Here is a 24,076-nt window from a genome sequence, read left to right as displayed (position 1 = left end):
GGGGGGGGGCAGATATAACATGTGCAGAGAAAGTTAGATTTGGGTGGGGTATATTGCTTCTGTGCAGGGTAAATACTGGCTGCTTTATTTTTACACTGCAATTTAGATTTCAGTTTGAAGACATCCCACCCAAATCTAAAGGTGTGTACACACGGTGAGATAAATCTGTAAGATTTTGACTATATAGTCAAAATCTTATGAAAAGTTAGTGCATATCTCAAGGTGTTAGGCAGCTTGCTATACAGATTCGATCCCGATGCTTGCTCCTGTGGGGTCGGTATCGCAAGGCTAGATAGACTGTGCAGGCAAGTCAATCTTGACTATCTAGTGTACAATCTGGTACAAAGTATAGTCAAAATTGGCACTTAGGCCCTCATTCCGAGTTGTTCGCTCGTTATTTTCCTTCGCATCGGTGCGAATTTCCGCTAACTGCGCATGCGCAATGTTCGCACTGCGGCTGCGTCAAGTAAATTTGCTAAGAAGTTAGGTATTTTACTCACGGCATTACAAGGATTTTTCTTCGTTCTGGTGATCGGAGTGTGATTGACAGGAAGTGGGTGTTTCTGGGCGGAAACTGGCCGTTTTATGGGTGTGTGTGAAAAAACGCTGCCGTCTCTGTGAAAAACGCAGGAGTGGCTGGAGAAACGGGGGAGTGCCTGGGCGAACGCTGGGTGTGTTTGTGACGTCAAACCAGGAACGAAACTGACTGAACTGATCGCAGTGGCAGAGTAAGTCTCGAGCTACTCAGAAACTGCTAAGAAATTTCTATTCGCAATTTTGCGAATCTTTCGTTCGCAATTCTGCTAAGCTAAGATTCACTCCCAGAGGGCGGCGGCTTAGCGTGTGCACTGCTGCGAAAAGCGGCTTGCGAGCGAACAACTCAGAATGAGGGCCTTAGTCAGAATCGTACATAGACAAAATCTCAAGCACAGATAGTCAAAATCTGTACTAACTGTGCTATCTGGGCTCTGGGGGAGTTCAAGGGAAATCACATCATCAAAATAGGGGGTAATTCCAAGTTGATCGCAGCAGGAAATTTTGTAGCAGTTGGGCAAAACCATGTGCACTGCAGGGGAGGCAGATATAACATGTGCAGAAAGAGTTAGATTTGGGTGGGTTATTTTATTTCTGTGCAGGGTAATACTGGCTGCTTTATTTTTACACTGCAAATTAGATTGCAGATTGAACACACCACACCCAAATCTAACTCTCTCTGCACATGTTATATCTGCCTCCCCTGCACTGCACATGGTTTTGCCCAACTGCTAAAAAATTCCTGCTGCGATCAACTTGGAATTACCCCCATAGCAGGGATCTCACCGTGTGTACACACCCTTACGCTGGGTACACACTGGCAGATATATTGGCCAATCAAATGACCGGCCAAAATACCTTTTGCTGATCTTTTGCTGATCTGCAGGCGTGTACAAGCAATATGTCTGTGAAAGACTTCTTTCACAGATCTATTGCATACAGCAGATGGGCAATATATCTGCAGATATATTGTACATCTTTCTGTGTGTATGAACATGTATAGCTGCAGATCGATTGAACTACAGATATATCTGCCAGTGTGTACCCAGCTTAACTCTGCACGTTATGTCTGTCCCGCTTGCAGTGCAGCATGGTTTTGCCCATTACTCTGCTTTTTTACTTTGCTAAAAACTCTGAATAACCCCCGCAGGAAGCAAATTATGTAGTTTGGACTTATTCTGTTCTGTTCTCAATAGGAAACTTCTAGTGACACTGCGGAAAGTGATCGCATCATGCAGCTATTAAATATAATTGATACAAAGTTCTTACATTAAAAATGTAATTTCGTATATTTATAAATTTGGATAACTGTATGCTAATGTTTAGACTTGTTTTGATCAGCATAAGAAAATATGCATTGTTTTATGTAAATCCAAATATCCACGACATATTTATATGTGATATTATTTACATATATATATATATATATATATATATATATATATATATAATATTTTCAGATCTATTTACCAAGGAATTGAATGTTTCGTTAGATGTATTGTTTACAGTCCTACCCCTGAAACATTCCCATGATGCTGGAACACAAAGGACTTTCTAGAGAGATACTCTACAAGAGAAGCCCTGAGGCAATAAGTATGGGTCATAGGGTCGTCCACACCCAGGTCAACAGTCATTAGGTCGACCGCTATTGGTCGACAGTGACTAGGCCGACACAGTCGTTATGTCGACATGGAAAGGGTCGACATGGAAAAAGGTTGACATGAGGGGGTTTTGGTTTCTTTTGTGTTGTTTTCTTCATAAAGTGATGGGGAACCCCAATTAGTGCACCGTGTCCCCTCGCATTGCTCGTTTTGCTCGCCATGCTTCGGGCAAGTTACTATTCCCAATCGTAGTCCATGTGGATCGTAAAGTATGAAAAAGCTAAAAAAAATAAGATTTTACTTACCGGTAAATCTATTTCTCGTAGTCCGTAGAGGATGCTGGGGACTCCGTAAGGACCATGGGGAATAGACGGGCTCCGCAGGATAGGGCACTTTAAGAAAGACTTTAGGATTCTGGGTGTGCACTGGCTCCTCCCTCTATGCCCCTCCTCCAGACCTCAGTTAGGGAAACTGTGCCCAGAGGAGACGGACAGTACGAGGAAAGGATTTTAGTTAACCTAAGGGCGAGATTCATACCAGCCCACACCATCCACACCGTATAACCTGTGATAAACTATCCAGTTAACAGCATGAACAACAACATAGCCTCGGTTCGAACCGATGAAACTATAACATAACCCTTATGTAAGCAATAACTATATACAAGTCTTGCAGAAGAAGTCCGCACTTGGGACGGGCGCCCAGCATCCTCTACGGACTACGAGAAATAGATTTACCGGTAAGTAAAATCTTATTTTCTCTAACGTCCTAGAGGATGCTGGGGACTCCGTAAGGACCATGGGGATTATACCAAAGCTCCCAAACGGGCGGGAGAGTGCGGATGACTCTGCAGCACCGATTGAGCAAACAGGAGGTCCTCCTCAGCCAGGGTATCAAACTTATAGAACTTTGCAAAGGTGTTTGACCCCGACCAAGTAGCTGCTCGGCACAACTGTAATGCCGAGACCCCTCGGGCAGCCGCCCAAGAAGAGCCCACCTTACTAGTGGAATGGGCCTTAACCGATTTAGGCAATGGTAATCCTGCCGTAGAATGCTCCTGCTGAATCGTGTTACAGATCCAGCGAGCAATAGTCTGCTTTGAAGCAGGAGCGCCAACCTTGTTGGCCGCATACAGAACAAACAGAGCTTCAGTCTTACTGATCCTAGCTGTTCTGGACACATAAATCTTCAAAGCCCTGACCGCATCCAGGGACTCGGAATCCCCCAAGTCCCGCGTAGCCACAGGCACGACAATAGGTTGGTTCATATGAAAAGATGAGACCACCTTTGGCAGAAATTGAGGACGAGTCCTCAATTCTGCCCTATCCACGTGGAAAACCAGATAGGGGCTTTTATGTGACAAAGCCGCTAATTCCGAAACACGCCTCGCAGAAGCCAAGGCCAACAACATGACCACTTTCCAAGTGAGATATTTCAACTCCACCGTTGTGAGTGGTTCAAACCAAGGTGACTTGAGGAAACTTAATACCACATTAAGATCCCACGGCGCCACCGGAGGTACAAAAGGAGGCTGAATATGCAGCACCCCCTTCACGAATGTCTGTACTTCAGGAAGAGAAGCCAATTCCTTTTGAAAGAAAATGGATAAGGCCGAAATTTGGACCTTTATGGACCCTAATTTTAGGCCCAAAGTCACTCCTGTTTGCAGGAAGTGAAGCAGACGACCCAAATGGAACTCCTCCGTGGGAGCAGTCCTGACCTCACACCAAGAAACATATTTTCGCCATATACGGTGATAATGTTTCAATGTCACGTCCTTCCTAGCCTTGATCAGGGTAGGAATGACCTCCTCCGGAATACCTTTTTTCGCTAGGATCCGGCGTTCAACCGCCATGCCGTCAAACGCAGCCGCGGTAAGTCTTGGAACAGACAGGGCCCCTGCTGCAGCAGGTCCTGTCTTAGAGGAAGAGGCCACGGATCTTCTGTGAGCAACTCTTGCAGATCCGGATACCAAGTCCTTCGTGGCCAATCTGGAACAATGAGTATTGTTCTTACTCTTCTTAGTCTTATTATTCTCAACACCTTGGATATGAGAGGTAGAGGAGGGAACACATAGACCGATCTGAACACCCAAGGTGTCACTAGAGCGTCCACCGCTACCGCCTGAGGGTCCCTTGACCTGGCGCAATACCGCTTTAGCTTTTTGTTGAGACGCCATCATGTCTATCTGAGGCAGTCCCCACGACCCACGATCTGTGCGAAGACTTCTTGATGAAGTCCCCACTCTCCTGGATGCAGGTCGTGCCTGCTGAGGAAGTCCGCTTCCCAGTTGTCTACCCCCGGGATGAATACAGCTGATAGGGCGCTTACATGGCCTTCCGCCCAGCGAAGAATCCTGGTTGCTTCTGCCATGGCCGCTCTGCTCCTTGTTCTGCCTTGGCGGTTTACATGAGCCACTGCTGTGACATTGTCTGACTGAATCAGAACCGGTTTGTCCCGAAGCAATTCCTCCGCCTGGCGTAGGGCGTTGTATATGGCCCTCAACTCCAGGATGTTGATGTAAATACAAGTCTCTAGATTCGACCAGAGACCTTGGAAATTTCTTCCCAGTGTGACTGCTCTCCAACCTCGGAGGCTTGCGTCCGTGGTCACCAGGATCCAGTCCTGAAATCCGAACCTGCGGCTTTCTAGGAGGTGAGCACTGTGCAGCCACCACAGGAGAGATACCCTGGCTCTGGGAGACAGGGTGATCCTCTGATGCATTTGTAAATGGGACCCGGACCATTTGTCCAGTAGATCCCATTGAAAGGTCCTCGCATGGAACCTTCCGAAGGGGATGGCCCCGTACGATGCCACCATCTTCCCCAGGACACGCGTGCAGTGATGCACTGAAACCTTTTTTAGCTTTAATAGGTTCCTGACCAGGGCTATGAGCTCCTGAGCCTTTTCCATCGGAAGAAAAACCTTTTTCTGATCTGTGTCTAGAATCAGACCCAGAAAGGTCAGGCGCGTTGTAGGGACTAGCTGGGACTTCGGTATATTGAGAATCCAGCCGTGCCCCTGCAACATCCTCACCGACAGCGACACGCTGTCCAGCAACTTCTCTCGAGATCTCGCCTTTATGAGGAGATCGTCCAAGTATGGGATAATTGTGACCCCCTGCTTGCGCAGGAGCACCATCATTTCCGCCATTACCTTGGTGAAAATTCTCGGGGCTGTGGAAAGCCCAAACGGCAACTTCTGAAATTGGTAATGACAGTCCTGTACTGCAAATCTCAGGAACGCCTGATGAGGAGGGAAAATCGGAACATGAAGGTATGCATCCTCTATGTCCAGGGACACCATCCAATCCCCCCCCTCCAGGCTGGCGATGACCGCTCTGAGCGATTCCATCTTGAACTTGAAGTTTTTCAAGTACAAGTTCAGGGATTTTAGATTCAAAATGGGCCTGACCGAACCGTCCGGTTTCGGGACCACAAACAGGGTTGAGTAATACCCCTTTCCTTGCTGGAGAAGAGTAACTTTGACTATCACCTGTTGAAGATACAATTTTTTAATTGCAGTCAACACTAACTCCCTCTCTGACGGGGAAGCTGGCAGAGCCGATTTGAAAAACCGGCGAGGAGGCACGTCTTCGAATTCCAGCCTGTATCCCTGAGAAACAATCTCTATAGCCCAGGGATCCACCTGCGAGTGAACCCAGACCTGGCTGAAAAATCGAAGACGCGCCCCCATTTGAGCTGACTCCCCCCGGGAAGCCCCAGCGTCATGCGGTGGACTTTGCAGATGTAGGGGAGGACTTCTGCTCCTGGGAACTAGCTGCATGCAGCTTTTTTCCCTTGCCTTTTCCTCTGGCAATGAAGGACGATCCCCGTACCTTCTTGCTTTTACTGGAACGAAAGGACTGCATTTGATAATGTGGTGCCTTTTTAGAATGCTTCGGGGAGACATAAGGTAAGAAATTCGATTTACCGGCCGTAGCAGTAGAGACGAGGTCCGAGAGGCCTTCTCCAAACAACTCCTCCCCCTTGTAAGGCAACGACTCCATATGCCGCTTTGAGTCGGCATCCCCCGTCCACTGTCGGGTCCACAGGAGTCGCCTAGCAGAAATAGACATAGCATTTATTCTGGAGCTTAGTAAACAAATGTCTCTTTGAGCATCCCTCATATATAAAGCAGCATCTTTGATATGCTCTAGGGTCATTAGAATGGAATCCTTATCTAGGGTTTCAAGTTCCGTAGATAAGGAATCTGTCCATGCTGCGATAGCACTACACACCCAGGCCGATGCCATAGCCGGTCTAACGATAGTACCGGAATGTGTGTAAATGTGCTTCATGGTAACCTCCTGCTTACGATCAGCAGGATCCTTGAGGGAAGCTGTATCCTGAGAAGGCAGTGCCACCTTCTTGGATAAGCGTGTCAGCGCCTTGTCTACCTTCGGCGAAGATTCCCATCGTATCCTGTCCTTTTGTGGAAAGGGATATGCCATAAGAATCCTTTTGGGAACTTGTAGTCTCCTATCTGGAGATTCCCAAGCCTTTTCGGACAAGTCGCTTAGTTCAAATGAGGACGGAAAAGTGACCTCAGGCTTTTTCCCTTTATACATGTGTACCCTCGTGTCAGGGACAGGGGGTTCCTCGGTGATATGCAAAGCCTCTTTAATGGCCATAATCATGTAACGAATGCCTTTCGCCACCTTTGGCTGTAATTTTGCATCCTCATAGTCGACACTAGAGTCAGTCTCTGTGTCGGTATCTGTGTCAGTGATCTGGGATATGGTGCGTTTCTGAGACCCCGAAAGGTCCTGGTGCCACAGGGACAGGCATGGTCTGACTACCTGACTGATCCCTAGCTTCAGCCTTGTCTAATCGTTTATGCAGTAAATTTACATTTGCATTCAAGACATTCCACATATCCACCCAGTCCGGTGTCTGCGTTGCCGACGGCGACCTGACCATCATGCACTCCTCCTCCTCCTTAGGCGAGCCTTCCTCGTCAAACATGTCGACACACACGTACCGACACACTTCACACACACAGGGAATCTCTTTTCTGAAGACAGGTTCCCCGTGAGGCCCTTTGGAGAGACAGAGAGAGAGTGAGTATGCCAGCACACACCCCAGCGCTATATGCCCTGGAGAAAAACACAGAATGTTTACCCAGTAGCGCTGCTGTAGTGTATAAACGCCAATAATGTGCTCCCCCCTCTACTTTAAAACCCCCTTTCCCCGTGTGTCAAGCAGGGAAGATTCCGGGGAGCTTCCTCTCAGCGGTGCTCTGGAGAGAAAATGGCGCTGGTGAGTGCTGAGGGTGAAGCCCCGCCCCCTCGGCGGCGGGCTTCTATCCCGCTCAAACTTAGTAAAAAATGGCGGGGGCTCTTTTATATACATGTACAGTGCCCACCTGTACATGTATAAACACTTTTGCCATAGGAGAGGTGTTTTATTACTGCCCAGGGCGCCACCCTGCGCCCTGCACCCTTACAGTGACCGAAGTGTGTGAGGTGTAGCGGAGCAATGACGCACAGCTGCAGTGCTGTGCGTTACCTCTGTGAAGCACCGAAGGCTTCTGCCGCCTGAGACGTCTTCTGACTTCGTTTCTTCTGGCTCTGTGAGAACGGTGGCGCGGCTCTGGGGTGAACGCCCAGGACGAACCTGTGTTCATTCCCTCTGGAGCTAATGGTGTCCAGTAGCCGAGGAAGCAGAGCCTAACATTTAAGTAGGTCTGCTCCTCTCTCCTCAGTCCCTCGATGCAGGGAGCCTGTTGCCAGCAGTGCTCCCTGAAAAAGAGAAAAAATCCTAACAAAAATGCTTTCTAAGCAGGAAACTCAGGAGAACTCCCTGCAGTGCACCCCTTCTCCTCTGGGCACAGTCTAAAACTGAGGTCTGGAGGAGGGGAATAGAGGGAGGAGCCAGTGCACACCCAGAATTCTAAAGTCTTTCTTAAAGTGCCCTATCTCCTGCGGAGCCCGTCTATTCCCCATGGTCCTTACGGAGTCCCCAGCATCCTCTAGGTCGTTAGAGAAAGTGGGGGGGAAATTGGAAAAATGCATGTCGACCTTTTCCATGTCGACCTAATGCATGTCGACCAATAGTAGTCGACCTAATGACTGTCGACCTAATGACCATATCCCAAGGCAATACATGTGGCAGGACAGTACTCATTCCAGGGGACAAAGACCAAAGGATGTGACCTATCACACATTAAGTACTTGGGATGCCTAACACTAACCTCCCCTTCTTGCCTAAGCCTAACCAAAAACTCCTCCGTGCAGCCTAACCCTAACCCTCCTGCTGCAGACTAAACCTAACCTCCCCCTCCCACAGCCTAAACCTAACCTGCCCTGGCATATTTATGATCAGGATGCCGGCACTTAAGATTCAGGCACCGGTATGTCATCCATGTCGGGATCCCGGCATCGGTAATCTAACCGCCGGTATACTGGCTGGATCCCATGTTAAAATGTGTGTGTGTATATATATATATATATATATATACACTGCTCAAAAACATAAAGGGAACACTAAAATAACACATCCTAGATCTGAATGAAATATTCTTATTAAATACTTTGTTCTTTACGTAGATGAATGTGCTGACAACAAAATCACACAAAAATTATCAATGGAAATCAAATTTATTAACCCATGTAGGTCTGGATTTGGAGTCACACTCAAAATTAAAGTGGAAAAACACACTACAGGCTGATCCAACTTTGATGTAATGTCCTTAAAACAAGTCAAAATGAGGCTCAGTAGTGTCTGTGGCCTCCTCGTGCCGGTATGACCTCCATACAATGCCTGGGCATGCTCCTGATGAGGTGGCGGATGGTCTTCTGAGGGATCTCCTTCCAGACCTGGACTAAAGCATCCACCAACTCCTGGACAGTCTGTGGTGCAACGTGGCATTGGTGGATGGAGCGAGACATGATGTCCCAGATGTGCTCAATTGGATTCAGATCTGGGGAACGGGCGGGCCAGTCCATAGAATCAATGCCTTCGTCTTGCAGGAACTGCTGACACACTCCAGCCACATGAGGTCTAGCATTGTCTTGCATTAGGAGGAACCCAGGGCCAACCGCACCAGCATATGGTCTCACAAGGGGTCTGAGGATCTCATCTCGGTACCTAATGGCAGTCAAGCTACCTCTGGCAAGCACATGGAGGGCTGTGCGGCCGCCCAAAGAAATGCCACCCCACACCATTACTGACCCACTACCAAACTGGTCCTGCTGGAGGGTGTTGCAGGCAGCAGAACGTTCTCCTTGGCGTCTCCAGACTCTCACGTCTGTCACATGTGCTCAGGGAGAACCTGCTTTCATCTGTGAAGAGCACAGGGCGCCAGTGGCGAATTTGCCAATCTTGGTGTTCTCTGGCAAATGCCAAACGTTCTGCACGGTGTTGGGCTGTAAGCACAACCCCCACCTGTGGGCGTCGGGCCCTCATACCACCCTCATGGAGTCTGTTTCTGATCGTTTGAGTAGACACATGCACATTTGTGGCTTGCTGGAGGTCATTTTGCAGGGCTCTGGCAGTGCTCCTCCTGTTCCTCCTTGCACAAAGGCGGAGGTAGTGGTCCTGCTGCTGGGTTGTTGCCCTCCTACGGCCTCCTCCACATCTCCTGATGTACTGGCCTGTCTCCTGGTAGCGCCTCCATGCTCTGGACACTACGCTGACAGACACAGCAAACCTTCTTGCCACAGCTCACATTGATGTGCCATCCTGGATGAGCTGCACTACCTGAGCCACTTGTGTGGGTTGTAGGGAGGTCATACAGGCACGTGGAGGCCACAGACACTACTGAGCCTCATTTTGACTTGTTTTAAGGACATTACATCAAAGTTGGATCAGCCTGTAGTGTGTTTTTCCACTTTAATTTTGAGGGTGACTCCAAATCTAGACCTCCATGGGTTAATAAATTTGATTTCCATTGATAATGTTTGTGTGATTTTGTTGTCAGCACATTCAACTATGTAAAGAACAAAGTATTTAATAAGAATATTTCATTCATTCAGATCTAGGATGTGTTATTTTAGTGTTCCCTTTATTTTTTTGAGCAGTGTATATATATATATATATATATATATATATAGCATCCACAGCAGCCGGCACTCAGTTCAAATAGATTAGGCCCTCCCAGCCCGACTCGTGCTTATGACTCATAAGCAAAGCAATAATCATCCATACAAGAACGGCACTGGAGGCATTGAAAGAATGCTAAAACCTGTATATAGGGCCCTAAATACAGGTTTTTGCATTCTTTCAACGCCTCCAGTGCCGTTCTTGTATGGATGGTTTTTTATATATATATATATATATATATTCAGTGCAGAGATGGGGCATGTGCCAGAACAATATTTTCAAAAAGACTGCCTGCAGAGACTTCGCAGGGACAGCGCGTTAATGCTACCACTCTCCCTGCAGGGAAAAGTAAGGAAAACTTGGTAATAATCATGATGATATTGACTAAAAATGTTCAAGCCAATACGGTAAATAGACCCCAAATAACAAAAATATGTAGCAAATATAACAGCACAATTGTATTATGTTTTATTGTATATAATAATTTCAAATATAACTTTTTATAGTACTTCTAATTTTGTCCTTACTAGCCAGCGGGGGGTAGTGAGATGAGTTTATATCAGCCACAGTGAAGAGTCAGACTACAGCTACTGAGCTGGTCACTTTCAGCATGTGAAAGCATACAGTATATTACAGACTATTAGCAGGCAGTTCCGTTAATATAGTCTTAAAATGAAGTAGTGTATGTGAGGTTTTTTTGACAGTCAGTGACTATTCTGATGTGATTCCTAGCAGAGGGAGAATCTTCGTGAATTAATGTTCATGCGAGTAACTCCAATGTGTTTAAGGGGAGTTGAAAGAGAAAAGGCTGCTCGTGGGGGAATGTTGCAGAGCAGGTCAGAGTCCTCATCACAGTCCTCTAGGTCATAAGTAGCATCATCTAGCATCTCCTTGTGTCTCTCGCAAGTCTGCTCTATTTTCAGCTGGGATATCCGAGATCGCAACTGCATAAGCTTCCGTGCTAGAAGGTGGTCCGAGGATTGCATCTCCCTCTGTTGAAAAATGAAGGTACACTTAAAAACATGATTACAATGCCACTTTATACAAGGCTGATTACATAAAGTGCCTGATTATGGGGGGTTATTCAGACTCGGTAGCAGTTTTGCTTAAATCGCAAAACTGCTACTGTGTAAAATCGCATGCTATGGACCGCCATGTTCCACATTGCTGGAAACACAGACAACATCATCCGGCCCCCCCCCGAAAACGGCTATGACACACTTGCGTTTCCTGCACCACTCCACACCAATGCCGTATTGCCGCCCCCGAACGCCCACCACCTGTTAATCAAAATGTGATCGCATCATGCCGGGATGCAATCGCATTGTGAAGGGTCGCGGGAAAAAAAACGGTCATTTGCAAAATCACTAATTAACAACTGAGTCTGAATACCCCCCTATATTCTCAGCACAGGTGATGTTTGAACACTAACGTGTAAGTTTACTAAAGGTCAATTTTAATAGATTTTAAAAATTATCTAAATTGATGTTGTATTTCCATGGCTAAACCGCATATTTACAGTACGAAAAGATTATTCTTTTATATCAATTTTTTAAAAGCGTTAGTAAATGTGCAATTTAGCCCCTGAAATACAACATCGATTTAAATCGGATAATATGGAATTTTTTTAATTTTACCCCAATATGTCATTTATGTAACCACAAAATTTGCAGACAGGCAATATTTCTAGCTGTATAAATACCACTTACTGTATTTCTCGCAGGTAACAAGGACCATGCCAACAGTACAAACATACTTTTATTATCTATTAGTATTTATTTATAGTGACACAAATTTATGCAGTGCTGTACAGAGTAAATAGGCAAAACAGGGTACACCAAGTAAAAAAAAAAAAAAAAAATTACATGTGCTGGCATGGTTATGTACAGTGTATATCTATGCAGTGGCGGAACTACCGCCAGTGCCGCCTGGCTACCGCTGTGTGCCACCGCCACCGAGGAGAGGAGCGCACCAAATACGGGGGGTGAAGGAGGGAGTCGCAGCAGCACTGTGTAATTGGTGGAGGCGCTGCTGTTGCTGGCCCTCTCCTTCACCATAGGCTGCCCTCTGCCGCTGTGAATGCTGGGATGCGCTTCCCAGCATTCACAGCGGCGGAGGGCAGCCTATGGTGAAGGAGAGGGACAGCAGCAGCAGCGCCTCTACCAATTACAATGCGCTGCTGCGGCTCCCGAGTCCCCCTCCCTCCTCCCTCTTCTCCCCTGCCCGGGATCTGCCAGAAGCTGCACCAGGAGCCTGAGCCAGCAGAAAAAGTAAGTATAATCTATTCTATCTATCTATCTGTCGTAATGTGTAAAAAAGGGGACGCAGTCTGCCGTAATGTGTAAAAAAGGGGGACGCTGTCTGCTGTAATGTGTAAAAAAGGGGACGCTGTTTGCCGTAATGTGTAAAAAAGGGGACGCTGTCTGCCGTAATGTGTAAAAAGGGGATGCTGTCTGCTGTAATGTGTAAAAAAGTGGATGCTGTCTGCCGTAATGTGTAAAAAAGTGGACTCTGTCTGCCGTAATGTGTAAAAAAGGGGACGCTGTCTGCCGTAATGTGTAAAAAAGGGGACGCTGTCTGCCGTAATGTGTAAAAAAGGGGACGCTGTCTGCCGTAATGTGTAAAAGGGGGACGCTGTCTGCCGTAATGTGTAAAAAAGGGGACGCTGTCTGCTGTAATGTGTAAATAAAGGGGACTCTGTCTGTCGTAATGTGTAAAAAGGGGACGCTGTCTGCCGTGTTGTGTAAAAATGGGACGCTGTCTGCCGTAATGTGTAAAAATGGGACGCTGTCTACCGTAATGTGTAAAAAAGGGGACGCTGTCTGCCGTAATGTGTAAAAGGTTGACGTTGTCTGCCGTAATGTGTAAAAAGGGGAATCTATCTGCTGTAAGGTGTAAAAGGGGCTCTACCTGGTGTAGTGGTGCTACCGTGTGGCGTAATTTGAATAATGGAGACTACTGTGCACCGTTATATGAATTGGTATTATTTTGTGGCCACACCCCTTGCCCAAAAAGCCATGCCCCTATTTTTTTTTGCGCGCACTGCCCCTGTTTTACATGGAGTGGGGGGGCTCCGATGCCGTTTCTTGCACACAGCGCTAAAATGTCTAATTACGGCACTGTTGCTAGGTATCCATTTCCCTGGCCCTGAGCAGGTCCCCCTCACCAGATCCTCTCCAGGGGTGAGGGGTGGACTTGGATGCGAAATGGGGGGGTGGTTTGGGGGGGCCCAAAGCATTTTGTCGCACATGGGCCCACCGCTCGCTAGTTCCGCCTATTAAGTGAGCCTTAGGGGAGAGGATGGAAAAAGAGGACGACGGGTCTTGCATATGAGAGCTTACATTCTAAAAGGAAAAGGAAAGGAGTGGGGTATTGGGGAGATACAAAGTGTTTAAGGATGGTGGATGAAAAGAACGGATCAGGCAGAGATATAGTAGGGCAAATAGGTGAATTTTGAGGAACTGTTTAAAGCAATGCAGTTGATCGGCAGTCTGATAAAGGGAGGGAGAATGTAACGTAGATTAGGGGCAGCGCAGAAGAAGTCTCAAAAAGGAGAGTGAGAGATAGTAATCAGTTGAGCAAGAGGTGGTGGACACCAGCTGATGGGAAGGAGTATAGAAAGAAATTATGTTGGAGATGTAGAAGGTAGAGAAAGTGGAAGAGCTTTATAGGTGGGGCCATTACAATGAGGGTTAAGTAGTTTAAACTGAATTCTGCAGGGGTTAGGGAGCCACTGGAGGCATTGGCAAAGAGGGGAGGCAGCTACCCATAGGCTTTACCCAGATCATCACATCTTTTGTCATCCCTTATTCCATGAAGCCCAGTCCCACTCTCACTTCAGACACAGTATCAGGTACTCCTTGAGCAGACACACATCCTAACAAACCTAAGATCACTGCAGGGAAGGCGAGGAAGGGTCCAAATCACCCAGCACTCATTCCCTTCTGCCACAAGGTGCTCATCCTGACAAGCCTCAGAGCTCTGCAAAGTAAGTCAGAGCAGTAGTGGTGGCCATCAACAGCTCTACCATAGATGGGTTATGGTTTTAAACCGTTGGTAGCCATTGACGGCTGAGTGCTGCACATGTGCAACCCATGGCCATTGGTCCAGCACCACTAATGTTTTCCGAAAATCAGACACCTCAATAGATGGTGCAGCATACGTGCCATTGATGGAAAAACCACTTACCATCAGCATACACCATCCATTGATGCAAAACCAGCAATGGTCAATAGCCATCCCTACAGAGCAGTGCAGATACACTGGTGCATGCTCCCACTTCACCCAGGGTTCTGCACGACACAACTGTTAAGGTGGGTACACACTAGTAGATATATCTGCAGATCAATTGATCTGCAGATATATCTATGGACGGATCGGGCAGTGTGTTCAGCATACACACTGCCCGATCCGTCGGGGACTGAAGTCATGAACTGGGCGGCGTCTACACACGCCCGCCCAGTTTAGCTGTCAATCACCGCCGGCCGCCGCAGCATGTGTACAGGCGGTCGGCCAACCGCCCCGTACACACACAGCGACGCGCCAATATATTGGTAGATATATTGGCCGTCAGCTGTGCTGCACGGCCGGCGCGATAAGTCTGTGAACGACGGGGTTCACAGACGTATCGGCTGTACACACTGGCCGACGGTCCCGCGATATAGCGGCCGTTCAAGAGAACGGCCGATATATCGACCAGTGTGTACGGGCCTTTACACATCTTCATCCCCACCATGCACTACAGCTCTTGCAGTGATTTTGATTTTTTTTTTCAACATCTCATATAAGAAGGGCGAGTTGGAGGGAGAGAGAAAGACAGGGAGGGAGGATTTGGAGAGAAGAGATAAAAGCAGGGGTGGGCAATTAATTTCTATAGGGGGGCCACATGAAAATTCTGAACTGTGTTGGAGGGCCGAACCAATGATAACTTGTACTTAATTATGCTCAATATTAATTTTCTCCCATTATAAAAAGCACCAAATTATATATTTTGATAAGATGCTACTGGTAATCAGAAGTTTAAGAATATTCTGTAAATATAAGATAAGCAACTGGATTGCTGTCCAATTGCTGCAAGACTCACCCTGGATGCTGGTCTGACGGGATCTCTAAAGCACCCTGAAGTTTAAGCAGGAAGTGACAGGGCAAAGCCGTTTCCCGCAGCGTACACGTCATCAGGTGCTGGTTGCTAGGGACCCAGGGGGCCTGGACCGCCGGCAGTGACTACCCGTGAACTGCGGCTCTGTAGCTTGCGACTCACGGGCAGTCACTGGGCCTCAATTGTTAAGCTGCATCGCAGGGTCTTTGTGACCTAGCGATACAGCACAGTGTGTGGTGCAGGGAGCCTGTGGGCGGAGAGCCGCGGGTGCCGTGTGTGTGAGATTAAGTGGGGGGGGGGGGGAGGGGGGCCGTGTGACTGGAATAAATACTGGGGCCGGACAGGGATTGCCAAAGGGCCGTATGTGGCCCGCGGGGCCGTACATTGCCCAGGTCTGGATAAAAGAGAAAGGAGAGATACAGGGGAAATAAATTGGGGGCCAGAAGCTAGTAAGCTGGCGAACGACATGTCTGTAAGACTAGTTTAGAATATTTTTGTTTGTCTGAGGCCTTGTTGCTATAGTAGGTTTCTATTATCATTCAGAAGTTAAGAAGTATGAAAATATAAGGACAATGTAAATAAAAGTGGTAATTTGCACTCTAAAACTGGAAGATGGAAATATTGAATATGGGAGTAAATTAATGACCTGTATATATAAAAAATAATAATAATAATATTTGGAGGGAATATCTTTGCATTTGAGCAAAGGGTTACCTGATGCAAATAATATAGCAAGGAAGTGTAATACCCTGAAGTTTTTATCAAATTGGGGACCCCCTGTGTAGTTATTTCTTTTTTAGAAAACTGTAGCACTGTCCCTACACAGCCCTGTGTAGGGACAGTGCTATAGATGACCCTGTCAGCTTGGGACAGGGAGTCTGGCCCCGCTAAGAAGCTTGTGTCCCCCTCTGGCCAGCAACAGCCCTGGTCCGGGAAAATCCCCATCAGACTATTGGATCCCTGGGTCGCAGGGCAGACTGGCCAGGGGGAGGACTGTTGCTGAGGCCACGGGAGCCAGTAATAAGGCAGAACGGGGCTGGCCCTGGGGAGCTGATCTCTATATAGGAGGACTGCAGCATGAGGAAGGAGAGCCCGGACGAATGGTACGGAGTCTACCTGGGAGTCCAGCTATGTAGTGCCCCGCTGGAAAGCAGTGATGCCCAGCCGCCGCAGTGTGGAGCCACGTACCAGGGCCGGAGGAACTAGTGCACCCACTGGAGTCTACTTGCCACCCTGTCCAGGAAGCCGCACTACCCAGCCAAGGGGACAACAACCACCGATGCTGACAGCACCGAGAGGACCAGCTACCATGGAAGACCACTGTAAGGACTATAGCTGCCCGGGAATTTGCCTGACTGCGCCTAGAGGACGGAGAAAAGCGGGAGCGGCGTCAAACCCTAAGGGCAGCCAAGAGGCCAGGACTGCGAGGAAGATCTGCATCTGGCGGTGAAGAAGCGGAGGAGCGGTGCTGGTCACAGAGGAAAGCTGCAGGCAGTGCGCTAGTCGACCCCGGCTGAGAGGACCTGCGGCAAGGACCCCAGGCTGCCAAGGACAGGAGCACCGCAATGGGGGAAGTGAGTTTGGAGAGATGGGTCCACCACTGGCTAAAGAAAATTAACCACTTAACTGGCATGGTTAGATCACATGCGACTGTGCCGCCCCACTGTGTCACCCAGTTTTTGACAAGGAGATTCATTCTGCAGATGTGCATAATGTAATATTTAAAAGAATACTTTTTAGACTGTATAAAATGTAAAAAAAAGTAACAAAACAATATTATGAAGAGGTTTGAAAGTAAACATCGTCAGTTAAGTGGTTAATTGAAAAGAATTCTGAAAGGTGCCAATTCTGAACAGACTGATCAAGGGTTCTGGTCTCCCTAGGCCAATGTGCTTACAGTTCGCACCCCAACCCCTACCACTGTTGTCTAGAGAGGGATATCCCGACAATTCCACCAAAGCTTTCAATGTAAGTGAACAGCACTTTGAAATAGTTATATGTAGGTTAGTTAAAACTAAAAGTGTGTACACTGGTCAGACCGCCCACCTGCAGGAAAAAGACTACATCTCCACTAATATGGACCCTCAAATAGACTACAAAATCGGTAAGCACAAGCATTCGGGAGCAATACTTGTGTGGATGTTTGGAAGCGGTGGGATCTGTATCTGAATTAGCATATTCATATGAAACTGCCTTGCCAGGCGTATAATTAAGAACTATTGCCATTATCATTTAAATCTATAGGATTGCTACACTTACAGTGTCCACTATGGGGGTCATTCCGAGTTGTTCGCTCGCAAGCGGATTTTAGCAGATTTGCTCATGCTAAGCCGCCGCCTACTGGGAGTGAATCTTAGCATCTTAAAATTGCGAACAATGTATTCGCAATATTGCGATTACACACCTCGTAGCAGTTTCTGAGTAGCTCCAGACTTACTCGGCATCTGCGATCATTTCAGTGCTTGTCGTTCCTGGTTTGACGTCACAAACACACCCAGCGTTCGGCCAGACACTCCTTCGTTTCTCCGGCCACTCCTGCGTTTTTTCCGGAAACGGTAGCGTTTTTTCCCACACGCCCATAAAACGGCCTGTTTCCGCCCAGTAACACCGATTTCCTGTCAATCACATTACGATCGCCAGAACGATGAAAAAGCCGTGAGTAAAATTCCTAACTGCATAGCAAATTTACTTGGCGCAGTCGCAGTGCGGACATTGCGCATGCGCATTAAGCGGAAAATCGCTGCGATGCGAAGATTTTTACCGAGCGAACAACTCGGAATGACCCCCCATGTCTGAACTATCTCTATGCTAAAAAAGTAACAATATTCTGCCTTAGCTGAACTGTCTGATTGAAGAGAACTGTTTGTTTCTCAATATGGCAGCTTATTGCTTTTTGTGATTTATGGTCAATGTTATAAGCAAACTAGTGATAGTGGCTACCAAAGAGAAAAAACAAGAACAAACAGAAGTGCAATTGCATAACTGAACCAAAAGATAGCTAGCCTTGTTTTGCCTTGTGAATGATTGGTACGTTAAAAAAAACAGGCAGACTCCTCACAGTTCTGCACCTCCGGCAACTCTCAGGATATTACATTTAGCCAAACATGTAAATACAATTTACTTAACAATTTTTTACTGAGTTGAGAAAGTTTGGGAAAGTCTGGTTTACAGAAAATAAATGCCAGGAAAATTACATAGTAATGCATTCTATATACTGTAACAAAAGACACCTCTATGGGGGGAATTCAAGTGCTTTGTCCACCGGTCGCAACTAGATGGTGCCTGATGAAGCAATTGAAGTGTTGCTCCATTCGGGTGTGCACAACCGCTGGCGCTGACATTACTGTTATGTTGTTACGTCATTTTGACGGGCTGGTAACTAGTGTGAATATAAGGCAGAAATGAAGCAGCTGTGCATATTTCAGTTATTATTATTATTATATTTTATTTATAAGGCGGCCGCGCCACAAGTGTTTCGCAGCGCCGTACAAAGGGCAGTACAGGGAGACAAAACTTAGCATTACAGAAAATAACAAAAATAGAGTACAGGTAACAAAGAGCACCACAATTCTCAATACATAATATAGCTTAGATGTCAGTAGTGAGGGAGTAATCACCGTACTACTAGGGGCTGGCGGCTATAGATAGAGATGAGCCTTTATCAGCAGGAGAAAAAGCGGGTAAAGATGGTCGCTGAGTAGGAGAGAGCTGTGAGTGAAATGTGTTGAGAAGAGGGCTTTGATGACAAGAGGAAAGAGGGCCCTGCTCTGAAGAGCTAATAATCTAGTGGGAAGGGGCGACAGATGACATGAAGTGCAAGCAAGGTAGCCTGATGGCATAATGTAAGCAAAGCAAAGATTGTCAAGGCATGAGGCAGGGGGATGGAGAAGCAGCTCAGGACTAGGTTATGCATCAGAAGGGTATGATTTGATGAATAGGTGGGTTATCAATGCCCGTTTGAGGCTTTGCAAGGTCGGATCCCTTCAGGTATTCACAGGACCAGAACAACAAAGATGTAAGGCTGTATTGTAAGGAAGCTGAATGCCTAATACTGATGTAAAGGATGTAGCTACATTGTGACACCAATGCAGTCAACAGTTAAAATGTTAACAGCATCATGTCAACATGCCACTAATGTTAAAGTATTTTAACAATGTTGGCAATATAACTTTAAATATGATGCACCAGTCCCCTGTTTACATGTCGCTATCAACGTTTTGACGTCAGCACCAGTGTTGACATGACAACTCATACCAAACCTAATGAAAAACACAGTCACATAGCCATTAGCTGCATTACAAATTAGCTTTAATACTTTTTTGTGTGTGCTCCTGACTCAGGGGTAAATTTACTATGATGGGAGTTCTATTTAAGATGGGATGTTGCCCATAGCAACCAATCAGATTCTACTTCTCATTTATCTAGCACCTTCTAGAAGATAATACCTGGAATGTGGTTGGTTGCTATGGGCAACGTCCCACCTTAAACAGAACTCCCATCTTAGTAAATTTACCCCTTAATATCTACCTCAAGGCATTCCAAATAAAGCTAATATTTAGGGATGGAGACTGTTCCTGGAGATAACTAATTACAGATACACATACAGCAGAGGTTCCAAAACTCAGTCCTCATGGTTCCTAAACAGTCAAGGTTTTGAGGATATCTATGCTTAAGCACAGATGATTTAATTAGTACCTCAGTACCTCAGTCAATTTGATTATACCATGTATACAGAAGCATAGATATCCTTAAAACCTGGACTGTTGGGGTGCCTTGAGGACTGAGTCTGGGAAACCCTGACATACATGATAAATTAATAATGCACATGTAGAACATACAAAATAGCTTTGGTCATATACAGTAAGCTCACTCTTTCATTACACATAGATGATATAAGACAGGTTGTGATAAATACATTGAATAGACAAATTCCATTTTCAAAGAATGAACTACATATATTATTATATTGAAGTTGATAGACATTTACACACACACACACGCACACACACACACACGCACACACACACACGCACACACACAAAAGCTTTGATAACTTACCAGTTCTTGCCTAAGCCATTCCAAAGCTTCATCTATGGAGCTGAATCCACATACACTGTTTTTGGGGGTGTCTTCCTCTTGACTGGAAGTTTGTCTTTCTTGGATAACTCCTCGATTTCTCACCCATGGACGTGCCTGTACTCTCTGTGTCCACTCCTGATAGGATGGACGGCGAGTCTGCAGCTTCAGTCTTGCTGTCAGGGCTTTAACAGAATCTAAATCAGAAGCTGCATCACCCTCCTCCTCCTCACCCAACTCACTGAATATCACTGGACTGAAAGACATTAGTGAGCAAAGGTAACACAGTAAGAAATAAAACTGCACCAAAGATGAGGCATAGACACCACAGCAGAGGAACATGTGCTTCACAGAGAATTTCTATTTATGGAAAGAACTCCTGAAAGCAGATCACAAGCCATGCAACAGGTGAGAAGGTAGGACAATTCCCACAAAATGAATGTAGATAAGGACCATGGGATGGTGTGCAGCTACTTAATGCCGCTTGGCTTCACGTTTCTGAGCTCTCCCTTTGATAAGTCCTAGGTTTTATTATTATGACTGCAGGATCCACCCATTTCTGCAGGAAACTGCACCCACAAGATTGGTTCATCCAGTGTTCTAGAGAACAATAACAGAATCTCCTGAGCGCCAATATGCAGAGGAAAGGTCATTAACACACTCATAACTATGATCTATTTAAGGATGCCCTTACTCCCTTGTACGCATTAGTATGGGACATTGTGCAGGAAAGGGAAGGGAAGGAGCTGGATAAATGCTGCAGAACAGAACATGAGTACAGGACTAGCAGGATCTGAGCTGACATAACCCTGGGACTCATTGTAATGTTGACTCTTTAAACCTCACTGTCCAACCTCTATTTAAACTGTTAAGCTGGGTTCACACCTATACAATTAAGCTTTTCATTCGAGCATTTGATCAACCCTACTGACAATCGAATGTCCCCAAACTATAGCCAATATGCGCATACACACCTATACAATTTCTCTTGTGACGTTCTATCTCCTCCTGCCAAAACTATAGCAAGAAAATGATTGTACCACCGTACACACTCCACCGATTGTGGCTACAGTCACGACAGATGTAAACAGGATTACCATAATGGTCACAGTAGGTATATACAGAAATGCACAACACTTTTAGGACCACATGTAAAATTATAATCTACCTGAATATATTGTTACTATATCCCTTATCTTGCCATCTCTAGATGATATCCATCCACAGAAAATGAGTGAAAGTACATCAGAGGGACATCAAGTAATATCAATATCCAGCAGTGTCCATGGTGAGCATATGGGTGGCACTCGATATCCTAGCTCTCAGGATCCCGACCGCCAGGATGCCGATGACTATTTTCCCTCTTGGGTTGTCCACGACACCCCTGGAGGGAGAATAAATAGCGTGCCCCACTGTGCCTGCAGCGTGGCGAGTCCGCAAGGGGCTCTTTTGCGCTCGCCCCACTGCCGGCATTCCGGCAGTCAGGATCCCGGCGCCGGTATGCTGGGTGCCGGGATCCCGACAGCCGGGCAGGCGTAGTAAACCTGTGAGCATATACTGCTAGTCAGGTGTCAGTGAAAGGGTTGATAATAGCCAGGTGTCAGTGAAAATAAGATTTTACTTACCGGTAAATCTATTTCTCGTAGTCCATAGAGGATGCTGGGACTCCGTAAGGACCATGGGGGATAGACGGGCTCCGCAGGAGATAGGGCACTTTAAGAAAGCTTTGGACTCTGGGGGTGCACTGGCTCCTCCCTCTATGCCCCTCCTCCAGACCTCAGTTAGGGAAACTGTGCTCAGAGGAGATGGACAGTACGAGGAAGGATTTTTGTAAATCTAAGGGCGAGATCCATACCAGCCACACCAATCACACCGTATAACTTGTGATAAACTTACCCAGTTAACAGTATGAACAACAACATAGCCACGGTTCCACCGAAAAACTATAACATAACCCTTATGTAAGCAATAACTATATACAAGTCTTGCAGAAGAAGTCCGCACTTGGGACGGGCGCCCAGCATCCTCTACGGACTACGAGAAATAGATTTACCGGTAAGTAAAATCTTATTTTCTCTAACGTCCTTGAGGATGCTGGGACTCCGTAAGGACCATGGGGATTATACCAAAGCTCCCAAACGGGCGGGAGAGTGCGGATGACTCTGCAGCACCGATTGAACAAACAGGAGGTCCTCCTCAGCCAGGGTATCAAACTTATAGAACTTTGCAAAGGTGTTTGTCCCCGACCAATTAGCTGCTCGGCACAACTGTAATGCCGAGACCCCTCGGGCAGCCGCCCAAGAAGAGCCCACTTTCCTAGTGGAGTGGGCCTTAACCGATTTCGGTAACGGCAATCCTGCCGTAGAATGCGCCTGCTGAATCGTGTTACAGATCCAGCGAGCAATAGTCTGCTTTGAAGCAGGAGCGCCAACCTTGTTGGCCGCATACAGAACGAACAAAGCTTCAGTCTTCCTGATTCTAGTCGTTCTGGTCACATAAATCTTCAAAGCCCTGACTACATCCAGGGACTTGGAATCCTCCAAGTCCCGTGTAGCCACAGGCACGACAATAGGTTGGTTCACATGAAAAGATGAGACCACTTTTGGCAGAAAGTGAGGGCGAGTCCTCAACTCTGTCCTATCCACGTGAAAAACCAAGTATGGGCTTTTATGTGATAAAGCCGCCAATTCGTAAACACGTCGTGCCGAAGCTAATGCCAACAGCATGACCACTTTCCACGTGAGGTATTTCAACTCCACAGTTTTGAGTGGTTCAAACCAGGGTGACTTGAGGAAACGTAACACCACGTTAAGATCCCAAGGCGCCACCGGAGCTGCACCTGAATATGCAGCACTCCCTTCACAAAGGTCTGTACTTCAGGAATAGAGGCCAATTCTCTTTGAAAGAAAATGGATAAGGCCGAAATCTGGACCTTTATGGACCCTAATTTTAGGCCCAAAGTCACTCCTGTTTGAAGGAAGTGAAGTAGACGGCCCAAATGGAACTCCTCCGTAGAAGCAGCTCTGGCCTCACACCAAGAAACATATTTCCGCCATATACGGTGATAATGTTTTAAAGTCACGTCTTTCCTAGCCTTGATCAGGGTAGGAATGACTTCCTCCGGAATCCCTTTTTCGGCTAGGATCCGGCGTTCAACCGCCATGCCGTCAAACGCAGCCGCGGTAAGTCTTGGAACAGACAGGGCCCCTGCCGCCGCAGGTCCTGCCTTAGAGGAAGAGGCCACGGATCCCCTGCGAGCAACTCTTGTAGCTCCGGATACCAAGTCCTCCGTGGCCAATCCGGAACAATGAGTATTGTTCTGACCCTGCTTCTTCGTATTATTCTCAACACCTTGGGTATGAGAGGAAGAGGAGGAAACACATAGACCGATCTGAACACCCAAGGTGTCACCAGAGCGTCTACCGCTACCGCCTGAGGGTCCCTTGACCTGGCGCAATACCGCTTTAGCTTTTTGATGAGACGGGATGCCATCATGTCGATTTGAGGCAGTCCCCAACGATCCGTGATCTGTGCGAAGACTTCTTGATGAAGTCCCCACTCTCCTGGATGCAGGTCGTGCCTGCTGATGAAGTTCGCCTCCCAGTTGTCCACCCCCCCGGGATGAACACCGCTGACAGCGCGCTTACATGGCCTTCCGCCCAGCATAGAATCCTGGTCGCTTCTGCCATGGCCATTCTGCTCCTTGTTCCGCCTTGGCGGTT

At 47.0% G+C, this 24,076-nt stretch overlaps 2 protein-coding genes across 3 annotated transcripts in view; one reads left to right on the top strand and one right to left on the bottom strand.

Annotated features, from left to right (window-relative positions):
* Window positions 1-10,625: 10,625 nt before the first annotated feature.
* On the bottom strand, window positions 10,626-20,876 carry FAM167B (family with sequence similarity 167 member B). The gene is made up of 2 exons (XM_063954266.1): window positions 20,337-20,876; window positions 10,626-11,172 (listed from the first exon to the last, which is right to left on the bottom strand). The coding sequence occupies exons 1-2, from the start codon at window positions 20,694-20,696 to the stop codon at window positions 10,909-10,911; spliced, it is 624 nt and encodes a 207-aa protein (XP_063810336.1). The 5' UTR covers window positions 20,697-20,876; the 3' UTR covers window positions 10,626-10,908.
* LOC135034466 (myotubularin-related protein 9-like) overlaps window positions 11,103-24,076 on the top strand; it is a 73,583-nt gene continuing 60,609 nt past the window's right edge. For both annotated transcript variants that reach the window (XM_063954263.1, XM_063954262.1), the window contains exon 1: window positions 11,103-11,188. The gene's annotated coding sequence lies outside the window, so the exon portion shown is untranslated. The remainder of the gene's footprint in view (window positions 11,189-24,076) is intronic.

The sequence above is a fragment of the Pseudophryne corroboree genome, chromosome 2 (assembly GCF_028390025.1).
Source record: "Pseudophryne corroboree isolate aPseCor3 chromosome 2, aPseCor3.hap2, whole genome shotgun sequence".
NCBI classification, from domain to species: domain Eukaryota; kingdom Metazoa; phylum Chordata; class Amphibia; order Anura; family Myobatrachidae; genus Pseudophryne; species Pseudophryne corroboree.
This window is presented reverse-complemented; position numbering and strand designations above follow the sequence as displayed.